General features: G+C 53.4%; 1 protein-coding gene and 1 non-coding gene across 2 annotated transcripts in view; one reads left to right on the top strand and one right to left on the bottom strand.

The window, feature by feature from the left end:
* ZNF423 (zinc finger protein 423) overlaps positions 1-14961 on the top strand; it is a 328741-nt gene that overhangs the window by 298837 nt on the left and 14943 nt on the right. The window contains exon 7 of the mRNA XM_030833038.2: positions 538-653. Coding sequence (XP_030688898.2) covers positions 538-653 — 116 coding nt within the window. The remainder of the gene's footprint in view (positions 1-537; positions 654-14961) is intronic.
* TRNAK-UUU (transfer RNA lysine (anticodon UUU)) lies at positions 13273-13345 on the bottom strand. The gene has a single exon. It is a non-coding gene; the product is annotated as a tRNA-Lys (tRNA).

Here is a 14961-nt window from a genome sequence, read left to right as displayed (position 1 = left end):
AGCTCTGCCACCTGCAGAGTGAGACCTGGGACAAGTCACAACGTTCTCAGTGCCTCAGTTTTCTCTTCTATAAAATGGGGATAATAGCAGTGCCCGCCTTACAGGCCTGTGTGTATTCAAGGAGCCCACATTTGGAAGGTATCTGGCAAACGGCGATGATGAAGACGATGACATTCATTGGGCTAATTATGTGCCAGGCCATCTTTTAAGCGTTTTGCAAGTATTAACCCATTTGATCCTCCCAGCCACCCAGTGAACTACATACTTTAGTGATCCTCAATTTTCAGGAAATGAAGCCCAGAGAGGTTAAGTGACTTGTCCAGTGTTGCACAGCCTATAAGTGGCAGAGTTCAACTTCACTGGCTTGAGCCCTCTCTAGCGTGCGCCAACAGTGTTTCCAGTAGCCCATTGTTTGGCCACCATGTCCATGCCTGGGTGATCCCTACGTGGGAGTAGTGTGGAGCAGCTGCTCCGGTTGGCCGGGCCCGTGTCCCCAGTGTCTGGCCCCCTGATGGCCATGTCCATGTCCATGTCCAGTTTTCGTCCAGGCCAACAAGTTGCAGCAGCACATCTTTGCTGTGCACGGACAGGAGGACAAGATCTACGACTGCTCGCAGTGCCCACAGAAGTTCTTCTTCCAGACCGAGCTGCAGGTGAGTGCCCTTGTCCGCTGCACACACCCCTCCTGGGGCTCTCTGGGGCTCCCATTGGCACTGAGGGTCTTGGGGTGAATCCATGATGCTGGGATCTTGTACTCAGCACCACCCCAGCCGCAAAAGCAACAGGCCCTGGACTTGTGCTTGTGGGTCTGGAGCCAGTGGCTGCCCTCCTGGCTGGCTGGTATGGGGTATGGCCTCCTGGCCTCACTGGTCCAGCGTTCTCAGGAGAGCTGGACCATAGCAGCTGAGCCTGGAGCCAGAGTCGGAACGGTTAACATTTGTGCTGTTTCTGTTGCAAGTCCCTTCCCCTCTCAGGGATTTCATTTCCCCACTGGTATTACATGATGATGTTCCACTGAACTTTGGATCTATGGCTGGTGGCCCGTGTGGCTTGCATGGCTGAGTCCTGGGGCCGCGTGTGGCCGGAAGCTGGATCTGGGATCTTGGAACCTCCAACATGCCCAGGAAAGCTAGAAAAGTGAGAGCAATGGATACCGGTTGGGCCCCAACTCAGAGGAAGGGATACTTGCCAGTGGTCCTGAGGCTGATGTGGCCCTCAGATGGGGCACCACAGCCCTACAGCTTCCTCAGCCCCCCATCCAGGGCCTGCAGTAGCTGAGAGGGTCCTTGGGAAAGGAAGCGGCTGTGGTGGGCTTCCCAGGGCTCCTGTAGCCCACTCCCCTCGGCATCCCACGGGCCCCTTCCCACCTGTTACTGGTTTTTGGGGACCCAGATCTGTGTGCAGGTGAAACCACCTTCTCACGCACTGGTTTTTGCAAGAAACTCTTTTAACACTGGAGAGGTGACATGCTGTCACAGAAATACCACACACACACACCATCAAACACACACTGCACACACAAAGGAAAGTTCCACACACACAGTCCCTATGCATACACACAGAGACATCATTTTCAGAGTACCACCACACACACACAGCATAACACCACACCCCCAAAGAAGTAACACTCAGGCATCCACAGAAGTACCACACGTACACACAGACACGCCGGAATATCACACAATGAGAATAACACTGTTTTCAGCTGGGATGCGGGTTAGGTTCTGCTGCGGGAACAAACATCCTTTAGCCCTGTCTTCAGGTAACAAGGACTTATCTGTTGCTGTGTTACGTATCAGGTGGCTGGGGAGGAACTCTGCTCACGACAGTCAGTGACCTGGGCCGATGGCGGGTTCATCTCCTCTCATGTTTGCGTGGTCACCGAAGCAGGGAAGGGAGGGGGTGACGATCGCAGACCGCTCTCAAAGCTTCACTGGGAAGCGACCCACATCTCGCTCCCACGTTGTCTTGGCCAGAGCCCTTCAGGTGGCCATGCCCAATGTCACAGGGGCGAGGGAGGGAATCCCCCAATGACTGGAAGGAGAGGAGAGCTGGCGTTCCTCACAGCCCCACCCCCAAGGACTAGCACACACTATGGCCCACCAGGTGTGTCCGCCCACCCCGTACACCTTGCCTGCACCCCCATGCAGGTGCTGATGCTGCATTCAGCTGCGTGTTTTAGGGCTGCAGCCACAGCAGAGTCATAATGTCGCTGGAGGGCAGCAGTGGTGGCCCTCTTCTGGGACTGAAGGGGTGTAGCCATGCCTGTTGCAGGGTAGCCCGCTTCACTGCGCTATAGCCCATGTGCTCAGCCAGGCCTGGACCCATCCTGTCTGCACGGCTGCTGACAACTTCACCCAGAGGAAGTGAAAACAGGCCCACAGAGGGCACAGGAGGGATTCACCATCCGACAGTCAGGGTCCTGTTCCCATGGGCTGGTCCCGGGCCTGGGCCAGGCAGACAGAGCGGACAGGCCTGGCCTCTGACCTTGAACTGCACCAGGTGGATGGCTGGAAAGCCCATTTCTTTTCACTCTTCGGGCAGCCCCTCTGAGTTCCTGTAAGTCCTGTACCTCTCACACAACGTTCATTCCATCTCAGTGTGGGACAGGATTATGGACCCAGGCCCAGAGAGGGGGTTCTGCTACGAAATGACCACCAGCAAGGTAGTGCCCGCACCCAGGGCCCACTGCTGTCTCCCCATCGATCCACAAACTGAGTGTGAACCTCTGTGCCGAGGCCTGTGAGGGAACAGCTAACTGCCCTCTCATTTGACCAAGGGGACTGGTTCCAGCCCTGATGGGCATCTGTCCAGGAAGCCTTGCTCGTGCACGGGCTATGCACCCTTCACCCTGTCTCCACCTGCCTTACCAGCCTGACCTAGCTACCAAAATGGGCTCCAAGTCCCCAGACAACTGAAGCTTTTTATAGCCCGACATGGCAGGCCGCTTTTAAACGCACGAGCTCATATAAGCTATGATTCACTTCAACTTCGGGCTCGCTCAGCCCTCTGGTCCCCCCACATTGTCCTGGATGCCAAGAGAGGGATGACTGCTCTCCTTGTTGGCTTTGAGGTTTTGCCCAGAGAAACTTCCCAGTCCTGCCTTTTTCAAGCTTCGTCAGCATCCCTGGGCCAGAGGCCTAGCTCGTGATGCACAGGTGTAGGTAGCTGTGGTTTCAAGCCAGATCTTGCTTCGGCTGCACGCACCTGGGCCTGCAGACGTCCCAGACACCAGAATGGTGTGTGTGAGCTGATGATTCCCTGGGTCACCCCATCAACCTTTAAGGCAGATCCTCAGAGGCCAAGAACCTCACTAAATTATAGCCTTAACGAGTCACTATTTTCTGCAATTAATGATTTTAATTACAGACCATTTAAATATGGAAGTATTGTAGCAATGCCAAATCTATGCAAATAATGGCTTTCGTTAAGTAACTTGAGGAACAATTTTCTGGTTTTTTGAGAGAAGGGTTTTTCGGGCCTTGAAAATTTCATCGTCATTACGGTGAAGCTGGGGCTGGCAGACGAGTGGGTTATTTCCCTAGAGTGACATGTGGGGGCTTGGGGGGTGCAACAGGAGACAGGGCCTGGCCCTTGCTGGGGCCTTGAGTGGCTCTCCGGTTTGTATGTCCTGTAGGTCCAGTGGGGAGACTCAGGGCAGCTAACGTTTGTAGGCACAAGTGACTCTGGGCTGAGAGGTCTTGAGAAGATGTGAAATTTAAGATTGCTCTCACTGTAGGAGCTGACTTCCTGCTGTGGATGTAGAGGTAATAGAGGTAGGATTGGGCTCTGGAAGGCTTGGTCTGTGTCAGAGTGATATGCGTGCCTCCAAAGGGAGTGTTCTCTTAAGATGCATTAATAGGAGTTGTCAGAAAGAGGGAGGTGCAGGTCCTGTTTGATTCTGAGTTTACCTGGCTCTGCCCAGTCTCTCAGCCCAGAGACTGAGATTAACTTAAAGAACTTTGGACAAACCAGGGCACATTCATTGATTAGGTGCATGAGAGGGAATTCAAGTTGCTCTTTATTTGTTCAAAGCATGTAGATAGAGGGCCCATTATGTACAGACACTAGATCTAGGAACTGACAAGACAGTGGTGAGCGAGACAGAGAAACACCCATAGGGCCTACATTCTGGAGGGATTGATAGACACTTTCCAGTAGTGGTCAATGACATGAAGAAAATCAAACCAGGTAATAGGCTAGAGCATAATGGGAGCGAGGTTGGTTACAGCTTGGTGAGTGTGGTCAGGGAGGGCCTTTCTGAGGAGGTGGCGTTTGAGCTGAGGTCTGGAAGGTGAGAGGGAGAGAGTGTGTGGAAGAGAGGCGTGAGTGCAAAGGCCCTGTGGCCAGTGCAAGCCAGGTGTGTTGCTGGAACAACAGAAGGTGACAATTGGCTGAAGCACAGTGAGTGGGTGGGGGGTGTGAAGGGGGCCGGTGGGTGGAGGCAAGGTCATGGCAAGGTTCATAGGACAGCAAAGCTCTTTGGATTTTGTCCCCATTGTGATGGGGAACCGCGCATCACAATGGGAAGACATATTATCTGATTTATGTCTTGAACCCAAATTGAGAGACACTGACTGTTAAGAGAATGAAAAGTCCCAGGCAGGGAGCAGATATTTGCAAATCACATATTTGATAAAGGACTTGTATCCGGAGCATATTTTTTTTTAACTCTCAAAACTTGATAATGAGAGGGGAAATCAACTAAAAAAAAGGAACAAAAAATTTCAACACTTCACCAAAGAAGACATATAGATGTTCAGCATCGTTAGTAATTAGGGAAGAGCAAATGAAAACCATGACGTAATGCCATTATACACCTAGTAGAATGACTAAAACAAAAGCAAAAAACCGATGAGTGCCAGCCAGGGCATGGAGGTTCAGTTGGAACTCTCCTGCGTTGCTGGGGAAATGCAAAAATGGTACAGCCGTGGGGCAAAATAGTTTTTGAGTTTCTTACAACGTTAAACATACAGTTAACCTATGACATAGCAATCCTACTGCTGGGTGTTTATTCCAGAGAACTGAAAACACGCTCATCCAGAAACCTCTGTGTGAATGATGGTAGAGCTTTATTTATAATGGCCCCAAACTGGAAACCGCCCCCCCCAGTGGTCCCTTCCCTGGTAAATGAACAGACAGATGTATTTACATTCGTACCATGGACTACTACTTGGCAATAAAATGCAACTGCTCATACAGACAACAACATGCGTGAATGGTAAAGGGCAAGTGAAAGGAGCCAGGCTCAAAAGGCTCCATACCGTGTGGTTCTATGTACATGATGTTCTGGAAAAAGGCAAAACTACTGGAATAGAAAACAGACCAGTAATTGCCAGGGGCTGGGGGTAGGGAGAAGAAATAGGGAAGCCTGAACAAGATTCGTCTAAACACACACACAAATGCACACACAAAGACATAGACACCCCACTCAGCCCAGGCAGGGTGCTAGGCTCCGGGCATGCAGCTTGGTTTCACGGAGCTTTCAGGGGGCTAGTTCACCAGGAGAAGACTTGGCTGGATTGCCGGGGGAGCGTGGGGACAGTCGTCTTCAAGTGTTTGTTTTTTTAAAAATTATTTATTTTATTTATTTATTTTTGGCTGTGTTGGGTCTTCGTTGCTGCGCACGGGTTTCTCTAGTTGCGACGAGCAGGGGCTGCTCTTAGTTGCGGTGCACGGGCTTCTCATTGCGGTGCCTTCTCTTGTTGTGGAGCAGGGGGTCCAGGTGCGTGGGCTTCACTAGTTGTGGCACGTGGGTTCAGTAGTTGTGGCTCACGGGCTCTAGCGCGCAGGCTCAGTAGTTGTGGCGCACGGGCTTAGTTGCTCCACGACATGTGGGATCTTCCTGGAGGGAAGCCGTGTCCCACACGTGTTCGAACCCGTGTCCCCTGCATTGGCAGGCGGCTTCTTAACTACTGAGCCACCAGGGAAGCCCTTCAAGTGTTTTAAGCTCTGCTGGGGTGAGGGGGTCCTCAGCGTGCTTCCAGTGGCCCCCAGGCTTCCGGTAGTGGGCGGAGACTCGGGACGTGGATTTTCTTCTCTGACAGTCAGACTCAGGCATCGCTCTCTGGGGTTATAGCTCAAGCAAGATGGGATTTAACTTGTAGGGACACAGGCGTGGCTTTGGGTGCCAGGAGCAGGAAGTGTCGAGTTTTCAGCTGTCCAGTTCCCAGGAACCAAGTGCTCTTTGTCAAGGCAGGGACCTTCTGCCTCTGCCCCTTTCTGGCTCGTGTCGTGTTCTCTCTCTGCAGCCTGACTCTCTGGGCTGCTCTATACGAGGAGGAAGGTGGCCAGCGCCACCGCAGCTCCTGTCGTTTCTGCTGAGACAGACACACCTGGGTATTTCAACAGGTGTGTCTTTAGTGTGGGGATGTCGTTACACAAGTAGCCGGCAGCAACACCCAGCTCGCCCAGAAATGGTGACTGTGGGTAACAGTCGGTGTGCAGGCGACAGGTTCTAGGTCCCTGGAGTGGGAATCTGATGGTTGCACTCAGGTCAGCTGTCCAGACCTGCTCCAGTGAGCTGTGGCCCTAGGTGGGGCCACTCAATGCCAACCGTCAGGGGAAGGGGAGCATGGCTGGTAGACACCACAGATAGCCACTACGTGGGAAAACTGTCTCCACGTGGAAGAAGTGGAAGGTGGTGAAGTCCCTGTCGGTAGGGGTGTGCAAACAGAGCCCTTGTCTGAAATGCTGCAGAGGGAGAGGCTGCAAGCACAGTCTGTGAGAACGGCTCTGCATTTGAAGCCTTGCTCCATCATTCATCAGCTGTGGGTCTCAGTTTCTTTACCTGTAAAATGGAGTATTAATAGTTCCTACCTCGTGGTCGTGTCATAAGACCCTTGGCACAGTGGGTGGCACGTAGGAAGAACTTGGCTATTACTAACACCTGCCTGTTTTTATTATCGTTTACTATTATTATTATTAGCATTGTTGTTTTCATTAGTAGTAGTATATTACTAGCATTAGCCATTTTAAGATCAGAAGACTTTTTAGGGTCCCCTCCATTTGGGGTTTGCTGTGATTTCATGATTTCTGGCCTGAGTTGGAACAAAGTGAGATTCTAAATCCTTCCTTCTGTGGCACCCAGCCAAGTCTCAAGGCCATGGGCACTGGAGGCCCCCAATGGGGCATGGGAGGTGCTGGGTACAGAGCAGTGAGGCAAGGGGGAAAGGGCATGGAGTGGGGGCCAGAGGCTGGGACTTGAAGTCCCTCTTTCTACATGTTTCCAAGCACCTTTGTCCCAGGCCTTTTCTCTGGACCCCGTTTTCCTTAGCTGTGCCCGGGCTCGGTGGAGGGAGGTATGCAGATTTGGTTGGGGATGTGAGACAACCCTGTAAGCCACAGACCGCGAAAATGTCAGGGCTGTTGGCCTTGCATTTCCAGCCTCAGGCCTCAGCAGATGAAGGCCCAGGGCCCTGTGGGCCCCTTGCCAGGGGTTAGCTGACCTGAGGGGAGGGAATGGCTCTGCCTGCCCAGCCCAGCTGTCTTTGAATCCCCGTGGACACCTCTGTGTCCACAGACACTGGCAGGGATGGCATCGCCTTCTCTCCTTCCCAACAGCCTCACTGCATCCCATTCTTCATTATCGCTGAGGGAAGCCATGAGGGGGCACACCGATTCCCAGCCATACGTGGCTGGCCTGTGACAGGCGGACAGGCTCCTCCTGAAACTGGACAAGAAGTAGCTATAACGGCCACCACCCTGGGTGGATCCCTAGTGTGGGCCAGGTCCTGTCTTAAGCATTTTGTGTGGATTGCCTCAACACAATCCCGTGAAGTAGGCACTCTTATTCCCATTTACAGATATGGAAACTGAGGCTCTCAGAGGTTGAGTGATTTGCCCAGGGTCACCTGCAAATGGCAGAGCCACATGCAAAGCCAAATTGTCTTTGCCACCAAGGCAAACAGAAACCCTCCAAAGTTTAAATGAATTGCCATTATTACGAGCTAATAGATTTAAATGAGACCTGCGGTGCTGAACTATAAAAAGCCTGTGTCAGGGGAACCGGAAACGATTTTAGTAGTTGGGCCAAGCTGGTAGCACAAATAGCGGTAACGGGGGATGCAAAAGAAACTCCTTGCGGGTGGACCCAGGCAGAAGCGCCCTGGGGACCGTTGTGCGGAGCCAGGCCTGTAGCCGTGTTCGTAAGGCTGGAGCTTGAGGCCAGGAACCTGCAACTTTTCTTGCAAGGAGCAAGGGGGTCAGTTCAGCTCAGGTCAGGCTTGGGGAGAGGAAGGATGGGGTCCAGTCGTGGAGACAGGAAGCTCAGAAGACCTCACGCTTCCTGGCGCTGCCACCTTCCCACCTACGGCAGCTTTGCCGGGTGCTGTCACAGGAGGCTGAGCCAGAGAAAGGTCTCTTGGTGGTGGAACGTTTGGCATCCTGCAGACCTCTGTGACGGGGCTGGGCTGGGCGCGGGGAGCAGCGGGCCTGCCCCGTGCCCTGGAATCTAGACTCCCTCATCGACAAAGCAAGGGGCCGCAGGAAGCGCGTCCGGAGCCGGCCTGCAGCGGCAAAGCGGCCAGCCTGGCGTTGAGCAGGCGCGTTTAAAGGATTAGCTCACGCTGTTTGCTGTGTGCGCCTAATCACGCCGCTGCCAGCTAAATGATTACAATTGATTAAAAGCAAAGCTAGGTATTCTAACTAGCAACCTGGAGCCCTTCCGATGGGGCAAGCTGGGCCCTGCCGGGAGGAATCCTGGTACCCAGCCAGGGGGAGGTGTCTGTGAGCCAGGGGCATGGTCTGAGCTCCAGGGGCACCCCTCCTTCTTAGCCTTTGTGAACATTTGCTTTGACCCTTTCCCTCGTTCCATTTTCGTTTCACGAACATTTACTGAGTACCTATTCTAGGTGCCATTGCGGGGGCCTGGGCTGCAGCTGTGAACCGGTACACAAGGTCCCTGTTCTCACAGAGCCGATGGTCTACGGGAGACACTGACAATAAGTCAGGAAATACGTGAACGAGGTCGTTTCAGACTGTGGGATTTTGAAGACAGTAAAACACTGCTTTGGGACAGAAAGTGAAGCGTGTCTGTGTGCATGTGTGTCGGGGCAAGGAGGAGGGGGTGTTGGGGGTGAAAAATCAGATCAGGTGGTCAAGGAAGGCTGGCGTTTCAACTGAGTCCTAAAGGTTGAGAAAGAGCCAGTGCAGGGAAGAGCCGGGGGAGCTTCCAGGAAAGGGAACAGCCAGTGCAAAGGCTCAGAGGCACGGACAGATTTGGGGAGTCCAGAGAACAGAGAAGAGGGCGGTCAGGCTGGAGAGGGGTGAGCACCTTCTTGCTTCATTCTTCTGGGTCGTTCTTGTCTTGGCTTCCGGGACGCATGTACCCCTGCTGAGCCTTCTGCTTGAACACCCTTCCCTTCTTCTCGGTCTTCAGGCCCCAGCTCAGGGGGTGCCTTCTCTGAGAAGCCCTCCCTGATTCTCCCTCCTTGGGCTTCTCCAGCCCTGCATTTAACGCCCTGATCCCTTTGCCTATATACAGACTACAACAATTATGTCTGCACCTGGCTTCCCATTCTAATGTGAGTTTCTGGAGGGTGAAGCTTCTTTCTGCTATCCATCCATCCATCCATCCATCCACCGTATGTTTTACCATGTTTGTTTTTAGCTCCTAGAAGGTAGGAAACAAAGGAAAGAGAACACAAACCAAGGAAAGGAGTAAAAGAAGGAGAGTTGCAACTGCAGATCCTAGGAGCCCATTTTTAAAATTCCTGGTCCTTATAAGATGGGTAACCAAGGAGCCGGTTTCCTTGCCTCTTTGCACTGCTGCTGTCAGAACCAGCCGGATAATTATAACTAATAATAATTAAAAATTGAAAGCGCTCTAGGCACAAGCTTAGCATTTGACTCTTTGGCTGAGCTTTCCGTGAGCAGCAGTGTCTTCCTCCTTCCTGCTTTAAGGACAGCCCAGTCTGTGCCATCCACCACTGCAGGGAGAGCAGGGCCTGGCTGGGCTTGGCCTGGGGGGATGAGAGGGAGGTGCCCGGTGACACCCAGCGGTGGCTCTGGGCAGTGAGAACCGACTGCTGGCACTGGAGTCCTCCCCAGATTGCCTCTCCTCCATCGTTTTCTGTTGCAGACACTTGCACCTTTCTGGCCTCAGTTTCCTTGAGTGTACAATGGGGTAGGACCTATTGCCTCAGGTTTTGTGAGGATGGACAGTTTATGGGCGGAAAAGCACTTGGTGAGCACTTGGAATATAAAGCTTCCTGGAGGTAATTACCGTGCTTTTCAGTGTCCTGCCTTCCCCACTAGGTCAGGAAACCAGAGCCCAGCACAGCCTGATTTCCGTTAATCGTGGCAACATGGTGTGGCGTGCCCACACAGCCTGGCTGCAAATCCCAGCCCCGCTACCGAGTGGCTCTGTGATCTTGAGCAAGTCACTGACCCTCTCTGGGCCTCAGCAAATGGAGGGTAATGACAGTGCCTGAAAGGCCGTCAGCTCCGGGTCTGGTCAGAGTCCAGGTGTGGCGAGCACCAGCCAGTGTTGTGGTTGCTGCTGCGACCCGTGGGCTTTGGTTCACTCCTTCACGACTTGTGCCTTCAGCCTGTCACATGTGGATGTGCTCAGTGCAGCCCACAAGATTTGCTGAGCACCTACTACGTGCCAGGTGTGTGCACGTTCTGGGGACACACAAAGGCCTGTGTCCCTCAAGTGCTGCCTGGAGAGGAATAGGGAACCAATGAGGACGAACGGGCAGAGTACTGATTCCATGTTTGCGGCGTAACCTAGTGTAATGTATGCATTAAAGCATAGCATCATAGCAACCATGCGGTGTGCTAAGTCTCACACAACAGGACCGCTGTACACAGCAGAGCCTGTAGCCGGGCCCCACGTGACATCGCAGGAGGCCGGGGCTGTGACCCTTCCTCTCTTTGTCTCCAGGCTTGTCTGTCTGTGTCTCTTAGTTTATTTACCCTTGAGTGGGGCAAGGCCTTTGCTGCTCACAGTAAAACGTATCACCCTCAGCAGCAGCGTCCTATCTCACCACTGCCACCGCTTGGGGCAGCCGAGCCTCCCAAGGGGCCGTGTGTGCAGGTTTAGGGTCTACGTCTGGAGGAGACTGAGGGGTGGGCAGTGACTCTGCTTCTTGTCCTTCTGAGGCCCAGGCACAGGCCTGAGCCATTCACCCACTGTAGTAAAAGCGAGACAGCTTTCCCCGAGTGTTTGCTGGAGGCCCGATTCCATCTCTTCACGTGCGCAGTCTTTTGAGACCTCACAGTGACGATCTCCATGGCACAGATGGGTAAACTGAGGCTCTCCTGGGTCACACAGCTGCTGGAGTCGCGGGGCTATGAACACACACAGCCTGACACTAGTGTCTGTGTTCTCGGCCTCAGGGCTGGGGCAGTGCACTTGCAGTCGACTCTCAAGCCCTTAAGAGCCAAGGGCAGGCCTCTGGGTGCTGGGTGCTGGGTGCAGGCAGGCCTCACCTCCCAGGAGGGTAAGAGTTCCAGAAGGGGACTCGGAGATCGCCAGGCTCCTGGGCACGTGGATGTCTTGCTCTGGGTGAGCTGCGGCTGCCGTGGTCACCACAGAGGGGAGCAAGGGAGGGGCGGGCCCTGCAGGAGCCCATGCCTGGCTGTGCTCAGATGCCCTCGCGAGCCCCGGGGCTCTGCCTGCTTGAGCGATGAAGTGTGCGGAGGCCCAGGTGGGGGCTGGGGGGGCTCCTCCCAAGGCCCGGCTCCGGGCAGAGATGGCACTTGGAATCGGCCTCCGGCTGCCCGTCTGCCCATTGGAGCCTGTCACTCATGCCCTAGGGCGGGGGGCCAACGAACTTTAGAGGGGCACCATGCCATCGTGACAGATGGGCATGGGGGCACTGCCAGGAGCCTGAGGCCGGCAGCCATTGTGTGTGTTGTGAGCCCAGCCCCTCGCCGGCGCTGTCCCAGCCGGGACCAAATGCCTTCAGTTTCTTAGAACAATGATAATACTAAGAGCAGTGGGTGCCGTGTTGGTCCAAGGCTCCCAGAGGTTGGCACTGTACGAAGCCCTGCCCCCCTCATTGACTTAGACACAGAGGCAGCCCGACGTACAGGAAAGACACAGGGCCTTGGGGGCCAGAGGGTGTGAATCTCAGTTGCTTCTTCAAGGTCCCTGTGACCTTGGGACATGTGACCTTCCCCCCGAGACTCACCGTCCTCACCCGGACAGCGGGCCAATGCTGCCTGTCCTGGAGGGTTAATGTGGGGATGCAACGCACTGTTTGTGAAACACGGAACACAGTGCCCGGGCCCAGGAGGGCCTAACGGAGGGGGTGGCGTTGGGGGTAGAATTGATGTGATGTCACCGCCCCAGATGGGAGACTCAATATCACGTCCCACAGCTAGCAAGTGGCAGAGCAGAGCCTGAGGGGCAAAGAAGGGTGGGGGAATAATAATAACAGCAACAACCCCAGGCACTAAGGGGGGGCCCTTTGCATTGATTATCCTGTTTTATCTCACGACAGTCATTTGAGGCCAATGTTGTTGTTCTCTCCATTTTGCAGAGGGGGAGACTGAGGCACACGGGGCAGTGGCAGAGATGAGATTTGAACCCAGGTAGCCTGGCTGTAGAGCCCGAGTGTTGAACTGCTGCCCTGATGCTGTGGGCAGGCTTTTTCCCATCGCAGAGCCCCAAGCGTGTTGAAAATGAGGTCTGCTTTGTCTCTCGATACCGTGGTCTGTCCGCTCAACTTGTTGGGGGTGGGCTGGCTTCCCCCTGCCAGGACGCCAGGGTCTGGGGGGCTGGGGGTGCTTGGCCCCCTCCGGCGGAGAGACCAGAACCGGGTGCTGTCGGCGGGAGCCTGGGCTGCACTCTTTGGTTGAGCAGGAACAATTACTAATGACATTTAGAAAGAAATTAATGATGAGAAATGCAAGTTGGCATTTCAGGAGCGCCAGTCCACAGCCCCACGCCAGCGCTCACCGGAGAGGCAAGGGGCTGGGGCCGGGCGTGCAGGGGGAAGGAGGAGGGGGCAGGAATTAATTTTGCTGTGTCAATAATGAATGTGGCCCCACTCGCTCTGCTTCTGGAGTTTAGACAAAATCAAGCACGGACCGACTGGGGCTCATCCAGGGCTGCAGTGAGATTCACTGTGTGCTGTGATATGGGCAAGGGTGGGTAACAGGTTCAGTGGGTGGGCGGGGGACAGCGAAAGGGGAAGGGTAGCCTTAGGACCGAGCCGTTTGAGCTCAACCAGCTCTTACCAGCTGCGTAACTTAGCAAGCTGCTTTGCCTTTCTCTCTCTTTTTTTTTTTGGCCACACCACTCGGCTTGCAGGATCTTATTTCCCCAACCAGGGTTTGAACCTGGGCCCTCAGCAGTAAAAGTGCAGAGTCCTAACCACTGGACCGCCAGGAAATTCCCTGCTTTGTCTTTCTGGGCCTCAGTTTCTTCATCAGTAAAATGGGACATCAGTAAAATCGGGACATGTGAAGAGAACATATGAAGACCAGGCAGCCCAGTTTTGGCACATGACAGGCGCACAGTATATGGTAGCTATTACCCTGTTCCACGGACATGTTTTAAGATGCACAGCTTTTCTCATTGTAACGGCTCTCACATTGGAATGCCTCACTTGTGTGTTATAGTTTAATGGGTCATGTTTTTGTTTGCTTGTTGTCATGCATCAAATACGGAGCATCTTATATTCTCTGGGGTCTGAGAATAGATAAAAGACGGCATTGGTAGGAAGCATGGCAGAGGGTGAGGAGGAAGAAAGATGCTGAAATTGTCTGGGGCAGGGATTGGGTTTCCCAGTGGGAGCATGCCCACCCCTTCCTTCCCGTCAGGTTCTCCAGAATGAGGAAGAGGGGTCCCATCCAGTCTCCCCTCACATAGAAGGGAGAAGACACACACAGGGAAATGTCATTTTCATGGTAACGTTGAGCATTTTTACAGTGGAGGTTAAAAACTCCTAGCCCATGACCCTGGGGAGTTTGGAACCTTTAAATGGTTGTCTATGTTTCAAAATGGAGATTTCCTATAATCATAGTGGCTACCGTTAATATAGTGCTTATTACGTGCCAGACGTTGTTCTTAGCACTCTATACATCAAGACACTCTATCCTCACAATGCCTCTATTATTGAGGTAACTGAACTGAGGCACAGAGAGGTTAACTAACTCCCTGAGGCCACAGAGCTAGTCAGTCCTGGGCCTAGGCCACCAGCCCCAGATTCTGTCTCTTTACCACCACATTAAATGGCTAGATTTCTTGATTTTTCTACAAATGAGATCTGGCAGCCCCTGGACCACAGTCCCGCATGGCAACCATCAGCTGCTGTCTTCAGACGCGGGGATGTGAGCTCTGGGTCAGCACCGCCCCCGACCTGGTCGGACGCACGCAGTTCATTACCCACCTGGGCTCTGAGTTTGCGACCCTGTTGCGACACTTCACAGTTTGTAAATATCATCTTGTTGGGGCCTCAACAACCGGCAACCACTGCAAGTGCTCTTTACTCCCACCATGTTGCAGACCTGAAAACTGAGGCTGGGAAAGGGCGATAAGGCTGGGAGGAGTGGGGCCCAGGGCGGGAGTGGGGAGTGTATTCCACCCATTTGGGTTTGGGTGTTTGAACAGGGAGGCAAGTGGGGCTCCCTGCTCTCCAGCTCAGTGACTGGTCCCCCCAGTGAAACCAGACGTGGATGCACAGGCCAACAGCTGCATCGTCGTGGCACCGTATCAGTCTCCCCACCCTTCCTTCTGAAGCTGCCACATCAAAAATGCGGGGCATCCATGCTTTGGCGTTGACGGTGATGACAAAGACTTGTGATTTGTAGTAATTATGACAATATTAAACATCTGTGTACCATTTTACATATTGTAAACATTTTTACATATGTAACCTGATCTGAAGCCCATAACAAGGCTATGAGGTCAGTATTATTTGTAAATAGGTACTTAGAAAAGTGAAGTGACTTGCCTTGGGTCACATACATATATTAGGTGGCTAAGGCAGGATTTGAACTCCAAAG

Source organism: Globicephala melas, chromosome 19 (assembly GCF_963455315.2).
Source record: "Globicephala melas chromosome 19, mGloMel1.2, whole genome shotgun sequence".
Classification (NCBI taxonomy): Eukaryota; Metazoa; Chordata; class Mammalia; order Artiodactyla; family Delphinidae; genus Globicephala; species Globicephala melas.
This window is presented reverse-complemented; position numbering and strand designations above follow the sequence as displayed.